The sequence below is a fragment of the Passer montanus genome, unplaced genomic scaffold, assembly GCF_014805655.1.
Source record: "Passer montanus isolate IOZ18808 unplaced genomic scaffold, ASM1480565v1 scaffold10, whole genome shotgun sequence".
Taxonomy (NCBI): domain Eukaryota; kingdom Metazoa; phylum Chordata; class Aves; order Passeriformes; family Passeridae; genus Passer; species Passer montanus.
The window spans coordinates 13,250,251-13,278,101 of NW_024356505.1; the positions used below are offsets into that span (position 1 = coordinate 13,250,251).

The following is a 27,851-nucleotide window of genomic DNA, read 5'->3' on the forward strand; positions in this document are numbered from 1 at the left end:
TGCTTTATATTGTAAGCAATTAAATGAAGAAACCTTTTAAACTCAAGGGAATTTTAATAGGTTACTTGCAAAATGTTATTGCAGGCAACAACTTGTACATGATTTTAGTTCCAAACCCACCAAAAAATTATACAAATCAGCATTGTAAAAGTGTCAGATTAATGCCTTACAGGCTTTGCTGGCAGAATTAATTTCTAAATTCTAGATGTGGGGAAACATTACTCTCATTTTTTTCCTTTTCCATTTTTTTTAGAAAAATTTACAAGTGAAATATTACTACAAAACTTTTTTTTATAAGGAATTTTTGCAAAACATTTACATTTTTACCATCAACTATTTTTCTGTTTCAAAATCATTATGTAGATTTAATACCCTATGCTGCACATCAATTCTTGCGGGATGACAATTCAGTGACATGCATAAAAAAACACCACAAGGCATTAAAATGAAGACTTAAATACAAATATTGTTGCAATAAAACAGTTATAAAATTGAAAAATAGGACCTAAACATCATGCTTACTTAACTTTGACAAATTAACTTTTTCTCCTAGATTACACACTTTTATTACTGCTCTCGTGAAAGAATGTGATAAATAATGACTTAACACCAATTGCTAATGTAATCGGCAACACATACACAAACCTAACCAAAGAAAGTATATTGTAAGAAAAAAACTATTCTAACACTGGAGTTCTACCATGGTAAATACACTTTGCACTGATAATTACAATAAAGCAAAAATTTTAATGGTGGCAAAGGGAATGAACAGTGAAATGCCATTAAACAAGATACTACTGCACATCTGTGCCCTATTACTTACAACAGCTATATCCCACTGAGTCAAATAAAGGACATTGAAATTTACGATCCTTTTAAGACAGAAAAGTGGATTCAGAATGGTATGCAGAACAGACTGGCAGAATGTTTCTAATTCCAGCGGTAAAATGTGCACCTGCTAACACAAGTTAATGTACTTGAGATGCTATGAAGCCAACCAGATTTAGATTTGGATACATCTATAATAGGGATTCATTGCAGATTAAAAATTACTTCAGTTTCCTATCTGCATACAGAAGTATGCATGAAAAAATTACATATGAAATGGTTGTGCAGAATGCTCGTAACTTCAGTTTACAAAACTGTTAACTTTTAGGAAATATGATATTAACATTAGGAAAGTTCTTCTTTGCATAAAGTAATGTAGAGCACTGATTGTGAAGCATAATGATAAAATATATCTTTGACGTTTCATTTCCTTTATAATAAAATTAACAGTTAATACTACCTAATGTTCATCTGTATTAAATGTAACACCTAATTGCTTCTGACATTTTAAATCCAGATACATCAGTTAAGAGTACTTTAAATAAAATATACAAAATAATGTACAAAACCCAACTAAAATTTAAAGACTCTGTTACAAGTCTAAAAAAGCTTTAAGAAACTTGAAATTTATAACCACAGTGTAAAATTGTTTTTCTTTAATCTCAAAGCTTTTTATGTAAACTGAAAGTATAAAATACCCTCAGCTTAGTATTTTGCTACAAAGGGCTGGCCTAAAGTGTACACAGTGTAAACAATGATATTTCTTTTGCTTCAAAAATACAGAAAACATCACAAGATTGATAAATTGTTCAGATGAGAAGTATATGCTCTTTAGGGAATGCATAGGGTACCTGTTACGTCTTGCAAACCAACAGCTACCACACACATTCTTCCTTTCATAATTTGTAGGGAAAAGAAAAACATCTTATTCTTCTTGCACTGTACTTCCTTCATTTACATTAAAATAGTTTGGTGTATAAACCTCCTTAAAAACTGGTCATGAGAATTTATTAACAACTGACTGTAGATGTAAAAGGTTATATTTATGCCTAGGGGAAGTAATTAAAAATCCTGAGCATGAAATATTTGGCCATCTTTCCTCCTTGTACCTGCTACTAATTTTCACACAGAAACTGCAATTTTTGTTGTTTTTTTTTTCTTTTTTTTCTTTTTTTTTCTTTTTTTTTTTTTACATTTCCCTTATATTCACTGTCACATCTGAAAATGTAACCAAACCTTTGAAACCAAAAGTCTTGTCCCAAAAAGATGATAATATTTCTCTTTTCCCAGTTTGTTTTGTGGTTGGAGGGTCAATATAAGACTTGATAGGTAACAGATATTTATTACCAGCCTACATATTATCCTTGAAGAGAAAAGGGATAGTAATATTTAAGGGGAAAGAGAAAATGTTTACTTACTTATTTTCTTATTAAAATGTGATAATTATTTTTTTTCTTTGGCTATTAAGTCAAAGCACAAAGAACTCAGCACATTAACCACAACATAATAAACTAGTATTTACAGAGAGGAGATACTGGACAACACTCTGTTGTCTGATTGATTTCCATGAATTCTAACAAAATTAAAACAATCAAACATCTAAGGTCAAGTTTTTAAGATTCAAGTTGTCTATGAGTTAGAAATGGGCCACAGATATTTTAAAACACAGAATCATAGAACCACAGAATGGTTTGGGTTGGAAGGGACCTTAGAGATCATCTAGTTCCAACCTCCTTGCCATGGGCAGGGAAATATAAAATGAAATTAATTACTAAAAATTGACACAATTTTTTTTTTGTCCTACATGAAGTTACCATTACTTTTGTAAATCATATGTTAATATCCTTCCTACTGTTTACACTAATTCTACATAGCCTAGCTCTCCACATGAAGAGAGGAATTAAAACTCACTGATTGTCATTTATACACACTACTATAATGTAGTAGTCAAAATTAATCTGAGGCCCACCTCAGAACCACTTTGCAGCATGCATCATCCAGCTGCTATTTGAGTAATTCCAAGATTTGAGAAAAGATGGCCAAAATTAACCAATGTGTTGTATGGACTGAGCAAAACCCCAAAATATGTCCACTGTTATTCATCCTGTGTTCTGTTTTGCTGTGCCTTATGGGAAAAGGATGCTCTCATTAAAATATTACAAATTTATGTTGAAAACAAAGTGCCTTCATCAAATGGTATTAATCCTAGTCAAGGTCCACCCAGTTGTACATTGATACTATCAGATTTTATAAACACATTAACATACAGTGCTAAAATAGGGGGGTAAAGTTCACTTAAAATCGTTACAGAATATACAGATATATAACTAAAAAAGTACAGTATGGAAATATTATTCCTCTATCTGTTTATCCAGTCATCAATTTGCGCTGTTTGTATTTTTGAAATTTTTGTCTTGTTGCACCGGTGTACACTTCCCATGCTGACCCTCCAAACCGGAACACTTACAGAAGTCATGACTGAAAAAAAGATTTCCTGCTCTGTAATCCGCTTTACCAGCCCACTTCCATATCCTGAAAGGTATGTAAACTTAAGTGCAGCACTAGGTGTCCATATAAATGATCCTTTCAGAATTCTTCCATGTTTGTTGAAACGTTAGGGGTTGCTGGGTTTGAATCTTGAGAAATGGCAGCAACTGTGACAATTCTTGGAGAACCAAGAACCTCAGTAACTGAAGAGTCCAGTTCTCCTGAGGTAACAATAGCGAGGGCTGTTCCACCACCCTTCTTGTTTTGATGAGTTTTGACATGTTTTGAGAGATGGTCACTTCGCATAAACCTTTTAGAACATTCTGGGCATTCAAATCTCTTTTCACCTTTTTAAAAAGAAGAAGAAAACCAAAATGTTACTGAAAGAGAGCACTGAACACTGCTTGATCACCTGAATCTCACCCTATTTTATTCAACACTCAAAATGTCTTTAAAAGGACACCTTTTCCATCTGTCTCATTTCCAGGTGTGTTCTGTTCAGTCACAGGCTTTTGGCCATCTACTCTTCACTACTGAAAAAACACGTTCTCAACAAGTATTTGCTGTGATCATCTGACGAGAAGTTTCAATTTCAGGACACCAGAGAATTTTCATAAACTTCCATAAACCTACCAGAGCGAGGGAGGTAAAAGCACTCAAAGAACAACTTGGTAGCATTTCTTAAGAATACTTTTAAAATTTAGATTATAGTGATGGGAAACAAATTCGGAAACATGAATTCTAAAGCTCCACGAAGATGTATGAAATCTACATCACGAGAGACAAATTCAATTTACCAAAAGGTCCTGTTACTGTTCAAATGTAATTCGTGCTTAGACATCAGGTGCTCTAAGTTGGGGGAGAAGGAATAGGGAGGAGGAGATACTTTCCTGGGGCTAAAAATATGAAGGCTGATAAAATTTTTCAGCTTTTAAAAGACCAACTCTTCCATTCTGAACTGTTAAGAGACTTTGCTTTATCAGTTCCCACTTGAAACTAAGTGGGAACCAAGAAGACCAAATCTAGTGTATGGACTAGGTTAATAAATTTCTTAAGGACTGAGCTAACCCAAGTGAGGAAACAATAATCCTGGTCCATGGCCAATCTTATGTGTCCGACATAAATTTGCTACATTTAGATCAGGCACTAGCTAATGTACATCAGCAATCTATCATAATGGTCATCTCTTCCTAGCCTATATACAAAAGAAGAGTTGGAATAGATCCCTTTTTATTTATATGATTTCACAGTCAGCCTAAATGAATGAAAACTGGAATCTACACTTCCTTGTTTTAAAGTTACTTTATTCACATTTAAGGGTAATTTTTAGGTAACTTAGTAAGTGAGAACTTTGATATTTTTTAACGATGGCCACTACAATTCAGACTTCCTATGGTATGTACTATGCTTACAGAGGGGATGACCAACCTGTGTGGGTTCTTCTATGCCTTTGTAACTCATCACTCCTTGTGAATCGCTTGCCACAAAAAATCCAGTTGCACACAAATGGTCTTTCACCAGTATGCCAGCGCAGATGTGCCCGAAGATGAGATGTCTTGCCATAAACTTTTCCACATCCTTCAATATGGCAGATATGCTGTTTCTTTTTTCCTGGCTCATTGCTGCCTCTAAAAAGATCATATTTAAACAGCTAAGTAGTTATATTCTAAAACATTACCAGCTATTAGGAGAAACATTTCATGCTAATAGAGGCAATTTTAATCCCTGTCTAAAAAAGCCCACACAAATGTACTTTCTAAAAGAAAGCATTCAAAATCTAGGCAATATGGGACAATCTCATTCCCAAATAAGGCAAGCTGTGATAAGATGCTTAAATATACACTGATAAAAGTTACACTTACCTTCCTTCTCCCTCTCTGCAGTTAGGACATGAGCAGGCAACTCTTCTCAGTCTCTTGCCAGGCTGCACTTCCTGATCAGAAGCTTGTTGAGCTTGTTGAAGCTGCACTTGTGTTATCTGATCGGGACTAACAGCACCAATTGCTGCATTAGCAATGCCACCTACTGCTACAGTTACAGGCGCTATTGTGGCTTGCTGTACTTTTACTCCATCCTGTCCTTGCTGTTGACCTGTAAAATAAAAATTGTTTGTACCGTTTATTAGTTATTTCAGTAAGTGAAATGCACAAATAAACCACACATTTATGTTAGGTGGACAAAAATCCACCTAATGTTAACGGAAGCCACAAACAAAATATTAAATCCAGCCATTTTCCTGAAGTAGTACCTACCTGCTAGTTTAAGGTAATTTGCTATTACTGACTGATGCTAAGAAAAATTAACTAGTTTAATAAATGTATTCTTTTTCTTAAAAGCTGAGATAGGCAAAATCTTACACAGAAATATAGTTCAGTCAATTGCCAATTAACGTCTCTCTAATAACCTTTGAACTATATCTGCATTCAGAAAACTACAATTAGCTAATTAAGAAGTTGCTTTATGGCACTTACAGAACTGTCACTTCTCTTACAATCTGTCTTGAATCAATATTGAGCCAGAAAGGAACTTTTGAGTGAAAAAGAAATTTAAGACTAGACTTGAACAAGCTAACATACCAAAGCTTTTCTGAGACTGTTTTGCAGGATTCTCTACTCAGGATGGGGTAACCCTGGTTAGATGTATAAACGGGGGGACAAGAAGCAAGAGCAGCCGTGGGGAAAGACATCTGTTTTTTGCGTTGATGGCAAGCTGTAGATGAGTGAACAGTGTGCCCTGTCGGTCACACTGCCAAAAGGGCCAGCTGTACCCTGGGGTGCATCAGCAGAGTGCAGTGAGCCAAGTGACTGGGAGGTGACTGGGAGGTGACTGGGAGGTGACTGGGAGGTGACTGTCCTGCTCTGCTCTGCACTGGTTCAGCCTCACCTCGAGCACTCTGAGCTGGTTTGGGTGCCTTAAAGCAAGAAGCACATCGAACTGTTAAGAGTGTGTCCAGAGGAGGGAATGATGAAAGATCTCAAGGGCAAGACGTTCAAGGAGCAGCTGAGGTCACTTGGTTTGTTCAGCTGGAAGAAGAGAAGGCAGAGGGGTGACCTCCACAGAGTCTACACCTTCCTCAAGGGAGGCAGTGGAGTGAGAGGTGCTGATCTCTCTCCTCTCCCTGGTGACTAGTGATAGGACATGAGGGAATGGCATGAATCTGCACCAGGGAAAGCTCAGGTGGGACACTAAGAAAAGGCTCCTCACTGAGATGGTCAATCACCAGAACAGCCTCCCCAGGGAAGGGATCAAATATAATTCCAAGACTGACTCAATGAATGAAGAATTCAGCTACATTGTGTAAGTCCATTATCTCATTGACTTTCTTGATCTAAGGAAATCTGGATTACTGGCTTGATATTACAGCAAAAGAAACTATTCCAATATAGATGAGAAGTGTAGTTTCTTGAACAACACAGTGATATTATGTTTGTTTTAAAAGTTAGTTTCCAAGTTAGACTTGGAAAATACATATAATAAACTAAATCAGACACAGAGATGACCTCTGGCCACAATATGACAATATGACTGAATGCCAGCCCTCTTAGGAACAGGAATGGGATAAAATATAAATAGATGCTACCATTTTCAAAAATTCACTGCTTTCATACAACTGTGAAATTAAAGGAAATACTATCTCCTTATTTAGAGAGTGTAACAGGGCAACCAGAATTCTTTAGAGCAGAATACAATATTTAAGACATGGAAGTCCTCAGAATTGAAACATTCATTTAAAATTTAGAAATTCCTCAGGGATAACATGATTCAGAGATATATGAATGGGTTCTAATGACTTCTGTAGCATCCATAACAGACACCACCAATGGGGATAAGAAGAATGCTCTCTCTGAAGGCCGAAGTGCCCAGCTACTGAGTGAGTTGACACATAACCCATAATGGGACAATGACTTCTTCGTTCACATGACTGCTGAGGGGCAACAGATGCTTGCACAGACTATCTTGTGTAAAAGCCAGAGACGAAATCTAACACACGCCACCTAACACCACCACATACATACATGCACATAGGTTAGTCTGAAGAACATGATATACAGAGCACCTCCCAAAGTGACCTGATTTGTCATCTTAAGGCCACTGCTGGCTACAGGAAGTAGAACAAATCTGGTTTCTGCCTAGGTCAGTACCAGGCTATTTTCACCTGAAGCACTGACCAAATTTTCCCAGTTATTTCCCTTAGTTTATGACTGGAAGTTTCATCTGATCTGCCTAGATATGAATAAACATGAATTCCTTGTCTTCTTAAGAAGGCCACAAATACTGACAGACACTGAGTGTTTTCAGTTCTCTGAAAAGAACAAGGACAAGCCCATGAGAGATAGCATTTGAACCCCACTTGCTATTGGACAGATAGTTAAAACAAACAAACAAACAATCTAAAAGGATTCTGGTATCAGCAGCAAAGGAAAAATAATTACAGGCTTAACCTTGAGTGCAGAGTCCCCATATGTTTAGGATAGAACCAAGTCTTTATTTTCAGAATAGCAATGTATTGGAAACATATTTGTTTCCCATACTTTAATAGGAAAGAAAAGCACTTATGATAATCCTTGAGGGAGAATATGGTAGGGTAAGAAGAACATCATGATATAAATGCAAATAGTAACATCAAGTACATTGGTCTAACAGTGGCTGAAGAGGATACTAGAGCTTCCAAAGAAAGTGCTAGTCCTGGGGCAACTCTTTGTCAGGCTGTTAAGCTGTTGGAACACTGACTGAGTGCTATAAACAGCCAGAGTCAAAAAAAGGCTAATCTTATTTTTTTAATATCTAATGCTTATCCTAATATGATAATATCAATATAGTAACATGCTTGCTTGTGATAAAAACCAGTTGCACATTCTGGTGAGCCAAAGGTAAATGAAAAGGAAGAATCTGCTCAATGTGCAGTCTTTCACAGAGCACAATCCACTCCCCATCTGTTAAACATACCCAAGGTGCAAACTCTTAATTCACTGAGCAGCACTACAAATGAAGCATCTGTGAACAGTCACTACAAAAGTTAAAGATATAACAGGTATTGTGACCTACTGCAGCCTCCTACTCTGTTTTCATTATCAGTCACATTTTTGAGTACACTGTTAAGAATTATACTTTTTTATTACAGTCTCTTAGACTGATGACTCCATTTATCTCACAAAGTCCTATCAGAGCAAAGAAGTCCTGAAACCTAATCAGTCTGTGGTCAGAACTCAGTTGAAAAGGATATTTATCTCTTTCTCTCTGAATTTCTTGAGTTGATACTAAAGTTTCGATGCAACCTTTCCCTGGGCTGTCCTGAGATGACTTTATGATGTGGTATCCTAATAGCCTGTATTTTTGCTCATAAATGGGCCCTATAGCTCTAAACTAGGCCCAAACAGACAGAGAGAGCAAAGGGGAGGAAGAAGAGGCACCTCATTTATCTGCAGAAACTTTTTTCTTACTCCCCTGAGATTCCTTTTCTCACTGTCTGTGCTGCCCAGCACGGACAGCAAGAGAAAGGTAAAGCTCTCAGAGTGCTCTTGGAGTTCACAGCCATGTAGCTGGGAAGAGAAAACGGAGAGTCTTTCTTTACTTTTAAACTAACTTCCAGTTCATTAGTCGAGACAAAAGGTTTTTCTCTAGACTGTGGCTTCTTCAGAGGAACTGCTCAACTCCGCTGCTCCTGTCCAGAAGGCCAACACTGCCACATCATGCCCCCCTTGGACACTGCCTTGCCAGATCCTAACCTGAAAAAAGCCATGCCTACAAATAAAACTTTACACTCTGAATCTCTGAATCTACCATCTCTTCAAAGCAAAGAGAGGTTTTATTGTTTAATTTTTTTCATGTTTGTGAGTACTTTTCTCATTAAATAAACAGTTTTTTCTACTTCTTTCAAAGAAAATTTACCTCCCAAACTGGCTGGCAGAGGGACCGCTGAAATCTGCTTTCTAAAGAGACCGCTTCAAAAGTTTCCTCCCTAAATCCACCCTAAACCAAGACAGCTGCCAAACCAAGGCTTCTCAAGTAAGATGGTAATTGAGACACTTGAACCCTCAGGAGGATGACTCCTTTTCTCATCCCATGATTACTGGTTAATATTCAAGATATAATTCTAGGATATGACAAATCAATACTTATAGAGAAGCATGTTCAGCATTTCTAAAAATCCAATATATTTTGCTGATTGCATATGAACCAATTTTCACTGTCCAAGTAATGAGACTACCAACCACACAAGGGTCTTCTGACACTTTACAATATCAAATACCACTGCTGACACACACTTTACCTTTCTGAACTTTCCTTTTCCCATGTAAGCACAGGGCATATCTTGGAATACAGGATACACACTACTGAGCTACAACAATTAATCTATTTATTAAACACAATACAGTGACAAATTTGAGTAGAAATTATTCATAATAACCAGAAAAATGACAATAAAAATACAAAGGGGACAATGCCAAGTAAAGTTGCTCAGGCAGACAATTACACCCCCTCCACATGGTTTCAGTTAAACAGTAATAAGTTGACTGCTCTTTAGCTAGCATTAACTAGTTATAACATTTTCTAATATGCATATTGATTTTTCTTCTTTAAATTAATCTCATGGAGTCACTATTTTAAACTCCCTTCCCTTGAATTCCACTTACTAAATTCAGAACAGAAGGTTCTGAAGCTCTCAAAATATCATGCAAATTGCCTTATTTGAAGAACCAAGCCACAACATTCAATGAGCAAATTAGTTTTTTGAGGTAAAAAAGTAACTGAAGAAAGCACACATACACAATAAATATTCTTTGTCAGAGCTTTACACAGCTATGAAAAAACACTGGGAAGTTCAGTAATGTAATTACTGGACTTAATTTTTGTTTTGAACTCCTGAGAGAGAACCCCAACAAGCTAGCACACTAGCAATACACAGGGTAGAAATGTATCTATTCTCATTTTAAAGCTGTTAAATATAAAAGCCTTTGTTCTTTGAGAATAATGGGAGTGTATTTTAGACCAGTTGAAATATCTTTTCTCCTGAAGAAAAATCAGAAATTTTTCACAAAACAACTGACAGAACATGCCCAAAATCTCAAAGTGAGTCTGCTATAGTCTTGAGTTGTATGGGATGTTTTTTAAAACTATATACTAGAATTCTATGGATCACTAGGGTCTTTAACTTTTACATCACTTGCACTTATTAAAGAGGAAGAAAAACAAAGAGAATATAAAGAGAAGATAAGGGAATTTAATTACTTCTTAAATCACCTCTACCAAAGAAAAGATACTGAGAAAACTTAATGCTGATATGAGTTTGTCAGCAGCCTACTCAATTAAATGAGGGCAACTTCTAGAAGTTTGAAACAGAGAGGATTTTTCAGCTGAGAGGATCTAGGTCGAAAGTGGCTTCTTATTTGGAGGGAAAAAAACCCCAAAAAACAACCAAACCCAACAATCAAACCTGCTTACTCTAAAAGCAGGTGCTTGAGATAATGTTATCCACACAGGAAGGGAATGATCTCTTGACACTATCTAGATGGAGAAAAAAGGGCTTATTAAAAATATTCCTTTCAAAGTCTTACTAGAGGCATTAAATACTATTTAAAGCTTTCCAGAAATGCTGCTACAATCAGGAGATCACTTGAAATTGCTTCTTCCTGACATACTCCAAACCACAAGAACTGATATCACGACACTTCACCATTCATACTCAAACCCTTCAGTAACAACAGCTCTCATGTTTCAGCACACGTTTCAGGAAGAGGCCTAAAGAAACCGCTATGTGAGGGAACAAAGTCGCACTTCAGTTCATGTGTGTTATTCTGTATGAGCTGTGAAAGCAGTCATTGCACACTGACATCTGCTTCTGGAATAGAGAAAGTTTTCTCAAGTTCCCATGATTTCTTTAATAATGATTTCTGAAATTGTGAAATATCTTGACTAAAAAAATTATCCCTGAACTTGCATACGTCTGAGCTTTATTGTACATACTGCCAAGATAGAAAGGTAGGTTACAACCAAATGTTACAAAGTAACATTGATACAAAATAACATTGATACTAAATTGCATTTCATGTCCTCTCAGGCCTAAGTTCTGTCTTGTTATTGAATAGGAACTATTTATTTGACCATAGGACAAAATGCACACAGCAAGGAAACCTGTTATACTATTTACTTTACAAATCAAATGCAATAGAGAAGTCTCACTTATTGCAATATTACAAATATGATTATGACTGAGTATAATTTTTTTAAGTTTCACAAATAAAAAAACCTGCATAATCTTAGTCACTAATCTTTCCCATTTAAGCCATTAAGTAACTGCATCAGTTATTAACACGAGATACAGGATTATCAAGATAAATGATTGCACATCAGCATCACTTGCTCAGCTTTCCAATTTTTCAGTCAAATTGCATCTTAGCAGGTAAAACTCACACATACTTTCCCATACATGAGTTTGTAATACATTCATGCAAGAAAATTTAACAACTTTAAGTAATTACTATGAAACCAAACAATACACACACACCAATCACATTTTCATTTAAAAATTAATTTGCAAAACCATAACAGCACTTGAATGATTTAAGAAAACTAATGCTAAAAAGTACTTTTCTACAGAGTGATTGATCACTGGTTATTAGGCTTGGCTATCCATTATAAGTCAAACCCATCTTCCTTTTACCACACACTACACCTGCTTTCCAACTCTTGTTCACCTGAAGTAGCAGGCACAAAACTCAGATTGCTCTCTGAGGCAAATAGAGCAGAAGGGAAAGAAAAGGACTTAACTTCATTGATCTAGAGAAATCACGAGTAAAGCATTAGAAAATTGGATCTTGGAAAGAAGAGAAATTTAAAACTAAGAAAAAACATTTCCTCAGGAAAAAAAATGTATACATTTCCTGTTGCTATTGTGCAACTAATGTTTAGCAGCCAAAAGATGAGAGCATCAATGACAGAGTTATCTCAGTAGGGTGCACCTTACTGTAAAATCTGAGAAACACTTGGCAAAATGTACCTAGAGCTACAGTGGCTAATGCTGCAAAGAAGAAAGTTTGTTCAACTGTGTATTCTAAAAAGCAAAAAAAAAAAGGTTGCACTTAGAATCCATAATTCAATGCATATTACTACAAGACAGCCTGTAGAGTTCAGAAGCTCTACAAGCATCAGAGCTGATGTAGCAACTCACCCATTAACAACTCACTGATAGAAAGCAATGGGAAAAAATTTTCTCCTCTTCCCTTGCCCTGCATACACCAGGTACTGTAAGCTTGAAAACATCCTTTAATATCATTTTTCCACAAAGATATAAATGCAATTTACACTAAAATCATATCTATATACTTTATTTATAATTCAATATACTTTAATAACATGTCTATATGATATAATAGAATATAATGCTTTGATTAAGGTATAGCCAAGTTTTAAATGCTGTTTAAAAGTGTGTGTCAATATAGTTAGAGATCCTCAATTTAAAAAAAAAAAAATCTACTATGAAGGAGGTTTCATGCTGAAAAAAGGACAAATCACATTTTAAAATGACATATATATAAAGACAACTGAATTTAAATATTTACAAAGAAGATGATACAGTATGCAGACAATTCTGCTCTCTTTTCTAAACAGTGGTTAATAAAGATTTATGAAGAAACAATATGTGACAAAAGAAGAATTCCCCATAACAGAAACTGCAAGCACTGATACAATGGACCCACGCATTCTGTAGAGATCAGTTTGGAGAACGGAGAGGAAGTGGAGCCACCCAGCTACTACAAGGATGAGCACAAATCACAGCATTGTGTCCAGATGCTGCTACAAGCAGAAAGTTTCCTGTGCAAACTGCAGCATCAAATAGACATCTTTCTTTTCTGCCTCCTGCAGAGGCAGCAAGTTTCTATCTTTTGTGTATGGCTAACTTTGTCAAGATTTGTAGGAACTTGCTATACTCCTTTTCAAGAGATTTTTAAGTCTCAGTGTGTTGAAAAATTACTGAACCGCATAATAACTATGCTTAACTTCTGTTGAAAGTACCACTTCAAGAGTGAAATTTAAGGCAATAAACTTAGAGGAGTTTAAGTATCTTTAAAAATATGAAGTTTTTTCCCTTTAGTGCAAGAATCATATTGGTAACCGAAACAAAATCAAACCAATGTCCTAAAAGTTTCACCAAGTTACTTTAATGATTTTTCAAAAATGTAAGGCTTTACCCAAGTGCTTTAGGACAACCTGAGGGCACTTCAGTACTTTGAACTAGAAAATAAGTCTTCCCAGCTGGTAGGACCTTTCATTAAACTGAAAGCAAGTTTACTTTTTATTATTTTATTAAACATAGGAAAGAGCTACCACAAATACAATACAGAAAGACCCATACAAAACCAATACAAAAATCAAACACAGAGCTACAATTTCACAAAATTTAGTAATGAACAACCAACTGGGGGATTCAGTTAAAGCAAGACAATGTCTCAGGTTGTTTTGGATACTGAGACTTCAAACAAAAAAAAAAAAAGGTCAATTTATTAAGTATTCTAAAGAAGGAGATGGAATCATAAAAGTAACTTGTACTAATGAAAAGAGACTTTTCCAAAAAAACCTTGATTTTCATCATTATTGAATAAATAGTCAAAAAGTGTATTTAGACTAAGTGTCCAAGAACACTTCTATGCAGATGAACACAAGTAGTTTCCCGCATGTTGAAACTTAGTACTGCAAAGTACACTGCATGGAAACTCGCAGCAGATGCAAGAAATTGAGATTCTTAGATTTACTTTTATAGAACATCTCCCTCTCCTCCATCCCCTTGCCTCAATTCTCAGATTATTCTACAGCTTATAGCCACAACAGAATGTGGCCCAGTTCTTTCCTTCAACTCCTCCCCCCAACTCTTGAACAGGGGTAGGACTAGAAAGAAGCCTGTGGACTGTCTCCGCAGTCTGACTAGAGGAACTCAATAACTGACAAACTGAAAAAAACCCAAAAATCCTAAAACGAAACAAAAATCAAATGCTATCTTGCATGCTTCTGCCATATGGCAACAAAAACACACACTCAGAAAGTGTAATTTTCTGCACCTCCATTCAATTTATGAGTATTGCCACGAAATAGTAATAACTTATTCTTGAAAGGACAGAGGTAGACTAACATGAAAAAACATAAGCTAAGGTTCCTGTACTCTATTTGGATTTTGGGAGGTAGGCTGGAAGCTTTTCTGGGTGGGTATTATGGGATTTTGACTATGCTTTAGCTGGCTCACATATTTTACACTTGACTAGAAGGTTCACGAATTTCCTTGAAGTAAATATTTTGGCTGTATGAAATATGATGTTGATCAAGATAAAACTAAATATAAAAAAGGCAAAGAGATTAAAAGGAATTTAAAGGATATTTTCAGGAAAAACCCCAAGATTAATAAAACATTTTTAAAGATCTTATCAAGACTAAACATGATCCACAAGCTTTGGTTTTATTAACAGCCCATGGATGAATAGGCTGACAAATATTAAAAGTAACTTGCTTATTAAAGATGTAAAATCTGAAACTTTGTTATAACCTTCATCAGGCAAAGACCAAAAAAACCACATATTATAGAATTACAAAAGAAGGGCCACATGAATCAGTACGATCCAAACCCATAAAAGTTCTGACATTTTCTGTAACACTGTTAACCCTACAAAACTACCTAGTCTTGTTTTTTGGATCGCGACAAACTGAAAAGATTCATGCTTTTGTCAGTTACTTCCTGATGATCAAAGAAATACGAAAATCAAGGCCCATTTTTCTTAAACTTCAGTATTTTTCTCCAGGGAAAAGCGGTCACATCATCACTTGAAACTATAATTAAGGAAACTCAGGCTTCTACTTAACGTGTATCCCAAGGGTTTTTTCGGCAGGAAGATATTAACTGATAATTCTCTCTTTACAATAAAATAATACTAGACTTCCAATCTATGAAGATTAAATATGCATGTCGGGGTGGTACAGTTTTTCCAAAGACAAACTGATTAAGGTGCATGACTGTTATCAACTCTCGGCAGCACTAAACACCAGCGGAGACCCCACAGTTAGGAACAGATGCACACAGAAATCAATATGACTGTATAACCATACCCCAAACTAAACTAAGCATGTCCAGAGCTACTGTTTTGGTATGTGTCATAACCAGAGTAAAATATTAATTTTAGAAATTATACTTCATTATGCAGTCCTGAGTACTTCTAAAGATACTATGTTATAGCATATAAATCAAGCTACTTCTATTAACTAAATTATCCATTAAAATAATGGACTGCTAAACAAAAGAGTTGCTTTTCAGTAATCATAGAACATCCTGAGCTGGGAGGGACCCACAAGCATCAGCAAGTCCAACTCCTGGCTCTCCACAAGGCAACCCCCACTAATAACACTGTTTCACTTGAAATTAATATTCCTCTTAGAACACAACATCCCATTTCATATAGAGTTAGCTTTTCTCAATAATCACCCTTGCTATTAAAATGGCTTTTAATACACTAAAACAGTAAGAAATTCTTTATTTCATCTACCGGTTCCAAAATCATATGACACTTAGAATTCCAAAATTTAAGTTACAGTGAGGAAGCTGCTGAAATGAAATTTTGAACATGCTTATTGTTTTTCCCTCGCACCATGTGGTAATGGAAGAACAAGAAGGTTGGCTTAGTGCAGATTTAAGTATGCTTTAACAAAGAAAGCAATACTAACAAGCTGTTGAAGATGTGCCGTATCACTCAATTCACTTGCTTGGCACTTTATGAACAAGAAAGCTCAGCCAATTCTTTTCCTGCTCTGATTTCTGACAACAGGGATTGAGAGAGGGGATAGCAAACCCAATATTCTTAAGACAGGGCTTACATTTAAGGCTTACATTTTGTTCTTGAAGTTTATAGCATAAAAATAGCTCATTATAAACCTATTATAAACTATAAAACTGCTCATGATCTCGCAATCATCTGCAAAGTTGGTACTTGAAATGCTTCCCCTTCCCACTTTATTTTAGAAGTAATGATGAAGTCATGCCTGCTACTCACAGGTCAGACAGAAAAGACTAGCTTTGCTGAGGCATATTTACCAGGTTACTCTCCACTGACAATTTATCTGAACAGGCACATTGCACATTTCTGAGGCATCAAGTTCAGAACCACTATATTGACGCTTTTATTTTTATGCTAACATCACCATGTCCAATGTTTGTTTTCAACTGCAGTTTGTTGTCAAACTGTTTCTGCCACTGTATTGAATTTCAGGTTAAGAAAATCCCATAACCAAAGCAATTTTGTCATTAGGAGACTAAATGCTTCTCCTGTAATTACTCTGAAATATTTGAAAAGGATGCCAGTGCTGTAATATTTAGAACACTGTGGTTCTGCAACAATTCTCAGCTCAAGGCAGCCTGAGAACAGTTGTGACCTTTCATGACTTTGGAAAAAGTATGCTACATTTCTATACTCCTCCCATCTACACTCTCAGAATGCCAAGTCACATACTATGAAGTAAAAAACCAAGATACATTCATTTTTTTGCTTGGTTTTTTTTTTCTTTTTTTTTTTTTTTTTAATACAGCTCAATACTTCATACTTATCTTTTTACTACAGATTCCACAGCTTGCAGCCTGTTTCTTTCAAGATATTTGCTGCATCTTACTTGTCAATGAACATCCAGGAAAACTGCAAGTTATTAAAAAAAAATAAATCATGCAACCCCTATTCTTCAGCTCCTTTGACTTCCACCTTTGGTGTTTATATTTGCCAGTTTTCTTGTATGTAATGTGGCTATTTTAAACCTTTTTCAACTTCTTAGCACCTACAGGAATCCCTTCTTGCTTAGCTGTACCACTTATTGAGTTCTGTCTCTAGACATACTATTACATTCACATGAGAGGAGCCCCACAGGATTTGTTGTCACAAAAATGCATGTTCGTTCATTCAACAATGTAATTGTAATATTCTAGGACTTCAGACTAAACACCTTCCCCTCCCTCAAAATCTAGCATACGTAATAGAGAGTAATAGAAGACTATGAATAGCATGAAGATGAATCAGGTATTTTAAGTTTTCATAATAGAGGAACTTAAGAACTTTAAATAAAAACATATCTTATGCAACAATTAAAACACAATATATTGCAGAAAAATATTAAATGCATAAAAAATAGGTACTCAGAAAAGACAAATTCAGAAAAAAATCCCTCAAGAACTGTTCAACTCCTTTAAAAAAAATCCCACTTTTGGCTCAGGAATCTGCTGGTGACTGAATGAGAGAAGAGAATCTCAGCACTGCACTTTGTACGCATCACCTGCAGTCAGCACGAGACAGGGTCAGAAACACTTTTGATTTTTACACTCGTAGAATCAGAAGGTTTTGGATGACAAGGCACCTTTAAAGATCATGTAGTTCTGATCCCCCTGCCATGGGCAGGGACATCTTCAGCTAGATCACGCTGCCCAAAGACCTCCCCCTGCCATGGGCAGGGACATCTTCACGTTGCCCAAAGACTTACCCAACCTCACCTTGAACACTTTCAGGGATGGGGCATCTACAACCTCTCTGGAAAACCTGTTCCAGTGTCTCACCACCTGCAGAGTAAAGCATTTCTTCCTCATGTCCCATCTAAACCTACCCTTTTTCAGCTTAAAACTGCTGCCCCTTGTGCTGTTACTGCCAACACGTCTTGGTAAAAAATCTGTCTTTCTGACAAAATCCTGTTGTATATCTGGAAGGCTCCCAGAGCTTTCTCTTCCCGTCTGAACAACCCCAGCTCTTGCAGCCCATCTTCATACAAGATGCTTTCCAGCTCTCTGATCATTTTCATGGCTCTCTTCTGGACCAGCTGTAACAGATCCATGTCTGTCTTCTAGTGGGGATCCCAGCACGCTACTATGGATGGGGTCTCACAACAGTGGCAGAGAGAGAATCACATCCCTTGAACTGCTGGCCTTGCTTGTTTTTATGTAGCCCAGGATATCATAGGCTTCCTGAGCTGCAAGTGTACATTGTCAGTGCATATCTCGTTTTTCATCTAATATCCCCAAGTCTTTCACCACAGAGCTGCTCTAAATCCATTACTTCATCACACAATCTATACTGAGACTACTCCACCATTACAGGTAGGAGACCTTTCATTCAGCTTTGCTGAAGTACAATGAGGCTCATATTGGCCCACTTCTCAAGCCTGCCAAGACCCCTCTGGATGTCATCCTTTCCCTCAAGCACATCAACTGCACCACTCATTTTGGTGCCATCTGTGAATTTGCCAAGTGTGCACAGAATTCCACAACATCATTAGCAGATACTGACAGTGCTGGTCCCAGTACAGACCCCTGAGGGACATCATTGATTACTGATCTACATTTGGAGATTGAATCATTGATGGCAACTCTGAATATGGCCATCCAGCCACTTCACTATCATCCATAAAATCTGTATCTCTCCAAGACTTCTGCAAGGGACTATGTCAAAACCCTTACAAAAAGTCACAGCAGATGGAGTAGATTATCAGTAGCTCTTCCTTTACCTACCAATACAGTCACTCAGGCACAGAAGGCCACTGGATTAGTCAGGCACCATTTGCCCTCTGTGAAGCCATGCTTGGTGTACATTTGGGACATGTTGGCTGTCTCTAACCACCTCTGTACCCACTCGCCAGGACACAGCTGGCGGAAGGCGTGTTCCATGGTCGTACCAGACACAGAGATGAGGCTGACTGCTTAGTAGTTTTCAGGGGCCTACTTATTACCTTTTTAAAAGCTGGTGTGAATTTTCCTTTTTTCCAGTCACTGAGTTAATTTAATCCTTTTTTTTCCCCATGTTTAAAGAATTGGGTAGAATGCTTCAAAGTCCTCATCAAACTTTGACCCAGAATGACAGTCATGTCTAAACAATATATTGAGTCTTTGAACTGCAAGTCCTAAAACTAGTGACTGTCACACAAGAGGATTTAATAAAGAGGGAAAGGGAAGAGAAAGCCTTGAAGAAAGGCTGAAGCTGGATGCAGAAGTGGGAAAATGCACAAGAAATCAGGAGACCTCAAGGTACTGACAAATTGCATAACTACTAGTCACAGTGATGTGAAAGTATCTGGCCAAAGAGAGAAATGCCTCAGTAGCTCACATTACACTACAGAGTATGAAACAGAATGGTGAGACTCATTATATATTTTTAAGTATCCCAATAAGAACACTTGGCATTGGATTTCATTGTCATTAAGAACTATTTTGGAGCCCATCACACACCCCTACAAAAGATTTAAAACTCTCCAGCTTTACTATTGCCAGGCAACAGCCTGTTCCACTGAACAGAAGTCATCGCTCCAGGTTATTTTGGGTGGATGAACTCCAAATTCCCCATAATTCAGGCCATGTCACCACTCATGTACAAGAAAAATGGTTGAACTTGTGCTGCAAGGTGATGGAATCTGATCACTTTTGCTTAAAAAAGTGATCTTGGAACAAGTATACATAAAATACAAATAATATTTTTCACTATTTTAAAACAAAATCATCTAATTCACTTTTGTATGGGGCAAACACCTCCATCATCATGTAACAAAAGTACTTTAAGAAGTTTAACTAATGTAGATATAAGTTTGATCTATTACTTTTTTTCTCATAAAGAAAGAAGGAATTTTTCTGAAGAAGAAAAAAAACAAAAAAACAAAACACAACCAGAAAACCCCACCAAAAAAAAACCCACCAACCCCCCCCCCACAAAACCAAGAGAAAAACACCAAAATGAACCAACCAACCAACCAACCAAAACAACTCCACCTACCAAAAGAAAACAGTTTTACACACTGTATCTTTTTCTTAGACTCAACTAGTACTAAAAGCAGGTCCTTTCAAGTAGTCTCTTACACTGCCAATCAACTCATCTAGACAAATCTACCTTATTTTAAAAAGGGGCTGGGGACAGGAATCTTTTGAACTTGCACCTGCAACTCTCACAGCAGAAGCCTTGAAAAAAGGTAAGGGTATTCTGCAGTATCTACTTTTCCCTGAGACCATATGGGCTAAATTCAGGAAGTTAACACCTGTAACATTCCAGGTTATTCCATGCGCAAAACAACAACTGACAGCAGAGACGAAGTACTTAGTGCAGAACTAGCTTGGTAAAAGGCTAAGACATGTACTGATCTCACAGCAAGGCAAGTATTAGTAGATCCCTGAATGTTCAAGCAACCACAGTGGTTTTCATGTAGCCTGTTGTTTGCCTTCCTCTTAATTAAACAACTCATTAAAGATCTGGTTTTAACACTCAGAAACAACTGGATGAGACTAAAACTTCCTTCTGTACACTTAATTATGCCTTTGACTGACACTTTGTACACCTTAATAAAATTCTACGGAATCACAGGTTGGTGTAGACTTTGAGGGACCTCTGGAGAGCATCTGGTTCCATCACCCTGCTCAGGCAGGGCCACCTACAGAAAGCTGTCCAGGACCACGTCCACACAGTTTCTGAATATTTCCCAAGATGGAGAGTCTGCAACTTCTCTCAGCAACCTGTGTCAGTATTCAGCAGCTCTCACAGTAAAAAAATAATTTTCATCACTGACAGTGAAGTTTTCCCTCAGGCCAGAAAGCGAAAGGTTGTGAGAACTTCTCTGCTTTGCCCTGCATTTTTGACCACATGCAGCATATAACCCTAAGTATGGTACTTACCAGGATCAGTATTTGAACTTTTAACTGAAAAAACACAAGAAACCCCAAACACACTTACACATCTTGCTAGGTTTACAGTAGACTTTCAGGAACAAAGGTTATGAAAGATAGACCACAATATAGTATTTACCAGAAGATGTTAAAGTTTTTCTTCCCAATGTGAATTTTTTCTCTTTTGGAATTTAGAATCTATTCAACAAAACAACAACAACAACAAAAACCCAACAACAAAAACCACAACACCCCCCCCCCATTTCTCAAAATTTTCTATAAATCAACAATTCTGTTATAATTTTAAAATAAGTATTTTCCTGCTTTACTATTTCATTTACTACTGAAAAACTAAAAAAAAAGTGCTTAAATATCTCACTGTGGAAATAACTAGGAAAACCACTGTCAATGGAACAGAAATATGACACAAATACAAAAAGAGTTATTTATTGTGATTTTTTTATTGTGATTTTAGAAGTTTTTTTCCTAGAAACTCAACTGTCTTGATTGAAGGGGTTTGATTGAAGGAAAACGTAACTTCTTTTCCCTAGCAATGTTAGAGGACCTGAATCAATGCATGGGATGAGTTCTTCACTCAGCCTTCTCCTTAAAATTTTCTGGACATCCTCCACACAGCTCATTTCTAACATCTACTTCTACTGCTCATTTGTGGCAAATGGACTACTTGTGGAGAGTTCAGCTTATTTTCAAGACACTTCACACTGGCAAGCTCAGGTACTGCAGAAAAGAAATACCAGTCTGCAGATACTGAGGTAGCTGAGCTGTTTGTTTTTCAAAAGGTTTCCTGTAATGATGCCTGGGAATAACAAAAAAAAAAAAAGTAAAACAACAACATTTCAAATTAAAACCAGCAATCCCAAGGAAGTTAACAGCCCTGATCAAGTCAGCTTATTCTATTAAGGTGGCAAGCAAAGTTTATACTTTAGCATGTTTGCAATTTTCTATTTCATAACCATTCTTTCCTTGGAATCTTAACATATCAGCATTAAGGACTGCACATCATGTTCTTCCCTTTCCTTTCCATTCTACCATGTCTCCCATTCCCAGAGTGTAGAATCAGGAAGTTTCATAGGACAGAAGCAGAGATAAGTAAGAGAAGGAAATTACAACTAATCTCTTGCATTCAAAAGCTTGTTCTTTCTCCATAACATCAAGTCCTGGGGGAGAAATAGTACCTCATTGACAAAGGAAAGGAAAAAAAAGTCAGAATACTTATAGGGGTGGAGCACCTCTTCTGTGAGGAAAGGCTGACAGAAATGGGGTTGTCCAGTCTGAAGAAAAGAAGGCTCTGGGAAGACCTTATAGCACCTTCCAATACCTAAAGGGGCTAAAAGAGACTTGAAGAAGAACTTTCTGCAAGTGTAGTGATAGGACAATGGGGCACGTAGTAATAGGACAGTGGGGAATGGCCTTAATAAGAAAGAGGGTTTTTTACAATGAGGGTGGTAAAATACTGGAACAGATTGCCCAGAGAGGTGGTGGATGCCCCATCCCTGGAAACATTCAAGGCTAGGTTGAACAGGACTCTGAGCAACTTGATCTAGTTGAAGATGTCCCTGATCATTGCAGAGGGGTTGAACTACATGACCTTTAAAGGTCCCTTTCAATCCAAACTATTCTGTGTTTCTATGATTCACTGCTGCCAAAAAATTATGGAAATAGCCATGAGACCTACTGGGAGCAGGGTGTTAGAGAGTGGGCACAATGAAGAGGAATTCAATGGTCACAAAATGTAGTCTAGTTAGCATACAAACACTGTATGACTAAGGCTTGGCTTGTCCAGGACCATACTTGTGATTCACTGCCCTTTTTTCATCCTCAAGTTACCAACCTCAATCCCTTTATTTTCCAAAAGGCATCATATGCAAGCACAGGTAGGGTGAATATAACCAACAAAGATGATATTCAGACTCTCTTGCTCTAATACCTGCTAGTGTGTACTGAATAGTAGTACACCATCAGTAAGCAGAGAAGAAACCTACATGCAGAAAGGTTTTTCCAGCACCCCCAAATCTGGGCTGTTCCCAAAGTAAGCTTCCTATGGAGTCCCCTATCAAAGTAGAGACTTCTGTCTATGAAAACCATCAACCAGCACCTTCCTATCAAGAAAAAACGTGTTCCAAGGTAAATAGGACTGCAGCTGCTCAGCTAAAGCTAACCAAACTTCCCTTTGAACCATTACAGCTAAATACAAGGTCAAGATTTTAATTCTGGTTGCCCAGATTAATGCTTGTGTTACACTCGTTAAACAAGCCAGTTTTAGTGTCATCTTACTCGCTAATTTACTCTTAGTATTTCAACATGCCATTCCATGCTGAGAAGTACCATAGCAGACAAAATACTCCCAACTGCAAATTTCTTACTACTAAACTATGTTAGTAGTTATGTCCCCTCAAAAACATTTCAATCCAAAAGAACAATTTTTTGCCCGGTTAAACATTTGTCATCTTAGCATATGATTATAAAAACCAAACCATTTAAGAGTCAATATGATACTAATGTTTGCTTATGCAGACTTGACAGCAGTTAAACATGATGTGTTTTTTCTAACAGTTTTATATTAAAACTGTGCCTATAGTTAGGCTGTTGTTGAGAAGAGTTTATTGTAACTACTACAATAGAAGACTTTTACTTCTATGACATAAACCCAAGCTTAGGTAAGTAGTTACCAAGCTGACAAAGATAACTCCTGCCTAAATCAAGTTTTATCTGAAACATTAAAAGTCAGCAAATTTTACATAAAGAGGTGTCCTTGTGGGACACTGCTGAGACCTTGCACAGAGTTTACTGTAAAACTAAGCTCAGTTATCCAGCCTAGAACCTTTTAATAGCTCCTTTCCCAACTACTAGACCAGCATAACCAAACAGGCATTTCATAATACATATTGAAAGTTCAGCAGCAAATACTGAAGTACAGTCACCAGTTGGCTTTATCTTTTTATTTTAAAGCAAGCCACAGAAATTATGTGCAAGCACACCTTATTCCACTCAATCTCTTTGCAGAGCTCAAACTTTTAAGGGAACAACTTTATGAGCTAGTGCAGAATGCAATGAGTAGTTCCATATGAATGCATGCCAGGACACAAGGTATCCCATATTGTACACAATACAATACACAAGGTATCACATATTGCCACTTCTCATTCTACATCCCCAAAAGAAGATTAGGAATACTGCCCGGTTGGAAAAAGCTTTTTTGTGCTGTCTTTTAAACATATCAAAGCTCTAACAACAAAGTCTCGTGTTTTCTTCTGGAGCCTACAAGTCTTTAGTAAGACAGAGGACAGAAATATTTAAGTATAGTTTATCAAATACAAACAGTTCAATTTCAACTGACACCACTGGTAATATTAATTCAATGTTTAGCAAAAAATGTCAGCTATTTTAAAATCTGAATTTTAGTGATAAGTGTAAGATATTTCCTTGCAGTTAAGGGTTTAATGTTCATTACAGAAGATTCTGAAGAAAGAGTGCTAATCTAAAATCATCTGGTATTCTTGTAATAGGAAAAAAAAAATCCAACAAACCAAAACAAAGCCACAAACAACCACCACAAACAGAGCAAAACCATACAAACAAGGAAAATTCAAAAACTTTGTCAGAGCACTCACCCGCAACGCTGGTAATGGTAACAGGAACTCCTTGAACTTGAACACCTGCAGCACTCAGGTTGGCAACACTTACAGTTTGAAGATTAGGTACTGAAGCAAGCTGGGCAGCATTCAGAGTGATGGGGGTACCAGCAACAGCCACCGGAGCAATCTGGGCAATGGTTGTGCCACCACTTGAAGACACAGGAGTAATGGTTAGTTGTTGGGGTAACCCAGCATTTTGAACTTGCAGATTGGAAAGGCTTTGCAGATTCTGAACCTGCACAGTTTGCCAGCTGATCTGTCCTGATGGTGTTAAAGTTGGAGCCCTGATGAGCACCTGAGTTGGGCTCACTGCCTGCAGCTGAACATTCTGCAAAGGCTGCTGCTGGATGGTCTGTATAGTCTGCCCTGACTGGAGCTGAAATGACTGCGGAGGAATGGCCTGAATAATCTGCTGTTGAGGCTGCTGGATCTGTATCTGCTGCAGAATAGGCTGACCTACGATCTGGACCTGTTGAAGGGAACCTGACTGATCCTGGACGTTCTGTAGTCCATTGGACTGAAGCTGACTGGAGCTCTGGGCTTCGGAGTCTGTAGCAGTTGTTTGAGGTTCTTCAGACGCCTGCTCTGAGCTGCTGCCTGGTGTGCTTGTGTATTGGCCTGTTTCTGCAGAGCTTACCAGTGTGTCACTGCTAGTCAGAGACGTTGAGGCAGTGGTTGTAGCGGTGGAAGATGAGGAAGGAGACTCTGGCATGGTACTACCAGAGGCAGAAGTGACAGGTGTAGATGCCAGCTGATTTCCATTGGAAACTCCACTCTCCGTAGACTGGCCAACTTGCCCGGAACTTCCTCCAGTGGCAACGTTGTTAATCACAGGCAAAGCCAGGGTTACCCCACCAATGTTTATAGGCAGCGTTGTTACAACTTGCGCCTGAGTACCAGGAATAGTTTGCAGTTGCAGCGGTATGGAAACACCGGGCCTAATTTGGACTGGAACTGTCTGATTTGCTAGGTTTTGAGCAATAACATTTCCCGAAGCTGTCCTGTTTGCAGTTGTGAGGATAGCTTGATTATTCCCTGCAGGAATAAGCTGAATTTGACCCTGTATATCTTGTAGACCAGTAGCGTTGGATGGATTGATTTGACCTTCCGTCGTCTGAATCTGTGGAATCACTTGGTACTGGACGCTACCGCTTGGATTCTGTACTTGAATGACTTGGAATTGTCCAGGGGTCGTTGTAGAAGAGTTGCCTGATTTGGTTTTTGAAGGAGATGCACTTCCATTGTTACTGCTGGAGGGACTTGCTGCACTTGAGGCAACAGAAGATCCTTGCTGAGCAACATTATTGTCTTTTGAAGCAGAAGGAGCAGCGGCAACCAGTTGCCAAGCGTTTCCAGCTAGCTGAGTTGTTACCAATTCCAACTGCTGAGGCTGATTCTGAAGCTGCACCAAACCTTGATTTGGGTCTATAATAATCTGCTGCTGTCCAGTTCCTTGATTCTCACCAGGAGTTCCTATTTTGCTGCAAGTGGCTGCTAGCAAAGCGAGAGGTGAAGGCTGAGAATCCTATCCATAAAAAGAGAACACAGAAAGGATTCAGGACACGAGTGCAAGTATGGAGCATCTGAAATCAGCATTAGGGTTTGCACCTTAAGGTGGAGGAAGCCAAAAAAAACCAAAACAAGGTGCTTCTGCAGAGACCAATGATACAGCTCTGAATAAGGAAGTATGAATTGCTGTAAATAATCTTTAAACATAGAGCTCTTAAAAGTCTCTAATTATCAATGATCATGTGACAGCCAAGACCTCAACTGTGTCATCAATTCAGATTTTTTTCCCCCCTCAAAATAAAGGAAAAAAATTAAAAATGCTTCTATTACATGGAAAGCAGCTGATCACTGCAAAATGCAACCAAACAAACATGTCCAGGCAGTAAAAACACTGCACCCAACCAACTGTGTTTCATCCAACCCAAAGAAAGATGCCCTGAGCAGGAAATGCTGTTAGCTGAACATTTCATTTTAAATGCTAATAGTTTGGGCACTTCCCTATTCGGGTGAGGGTTCTTTACCTGTGAGCCTCCAGTTTTCCCTTTTTTATTATTATTGTTGTTATTCTCTGCCTCGGGAGATTTCTCTCCCTCTGTGGGCATAGTTTCTTCCTTCTTTTGATCTGCAAAAATATCAAGTGTAACAGGTTAATTATTCACCTTCATTTATACAATAACAAAACCTACAAGCATATCCTTTTCGGTTCCCAGCTTGTCGCTTTTGCCTCTTCATAAAAACAACAGTACAAATCATTATTACAAAAGAACGAGTCCTAAGAAACGTGGTTTGAAACCCAACCCATGGGGGCTGGAGAGTTAACACCCAGAAAGGGGAGGTTTGGTTTCCTCTCCCAGAGACAGCAGGAAAAAACCACCCACAACCCTCCTCCTCCTCCTGCCCCCTAAAGCATCGACGGCCACTGAGTGGCCGCCGATGCTTTAGGGGGCAGGAGGAGGGTTGTGCATGGGAGGGAAAGAGGGAGGAAAAGAGGAATGAAGGAGGGAAGGATGTGCACAGGAGGGAGGGTTAGCGAAGAAAGGGGGAATGGAGGAGGGAGGTACGGAGGAGGCAACCGGAGGGGCAGGCAGGAGAGGAGAAGAAAGGGGGCATAGAGGAAGCAGCACGGATGGGCGGAGGGGCAGCGAGAGAAGAGCGGGGTAAGAAGGGGGAGAACAGAGGGAAGAAAAGGGGGAACCCGGGAGGGCGGGATACAGGGGGGATGAAGGGTGGAGGGAGGAGCGGAGGGAGGGAGGGGTGTGCACAGGAGGGAGAGAGGGAGGGGGTTACATACCGCTCATCCCGCATTAATGCCCCGCTGAGGCGCCGCTCTAGGGGGGAGGAGAAGGAGGAGGAGGAGGCGGAGGGTGGGGTGGGGGTAGCGGGGAGAAGGCCGGTCGCAGCCGGAGCTGGGAGGAGCGGGACGGCCTATTTTTCCACGAATGGCCGCCGCTGGGCTGTGGCGTAGCTGCCTCTCTCTCCGCCCGCCGCTGCCGCCGGCCTCAGCCCGCCGCCTTGAGTGACAGCTGGGGCCCGGGGTGGGCGGCACGGGGGCGGGGCCCGCCGGGGCCCCAACGACGCCCACTGAGCAGGAAACCGAGCCCAGCCGCCGGCCCCTCGGTCGCCCCGCTCCGCCTCAGCCCGGCTCCCCACGCCGCGGGCACAGGGGGCGGGCCGGGGGCGGGCCGCGGCCCAGGGCCCTCGGCCTCCTCCTCCTCCTCCTCCCG

General features: G+C 38.6%; 1 protein-coding gene across 1 annotated transcript; it reads right to left on the reverse strand.

Annotated features, from left to right (window-relative positions):
• Positions 1-34: 34 nt before the first annotated feature.
• Positions 35-27,851, reverse strand: SP4 (Sp4 transcription factor). Its single transcript, XM_039708285.1, has 6 exons — positions 27,419-27,851; positions 26,649-26,749; positions 24,595-26,143; positions 5,178-5,406; positions 4,744-4,943; positions 35-3,662 (listed from the first exon to the last, which is right to left on the reverse strand). The coding sequence occupies exons 1-6, from the start codon at positions 27,423-27,425 to the stop codon at positions 3,415-3,417; spliced, it is 2,334 nt and encodes a 777-aa protein (XP_039564219.1). The 5' UTR covers positions 27,426-27,851; the 3' UTR covers positions 35-3,414.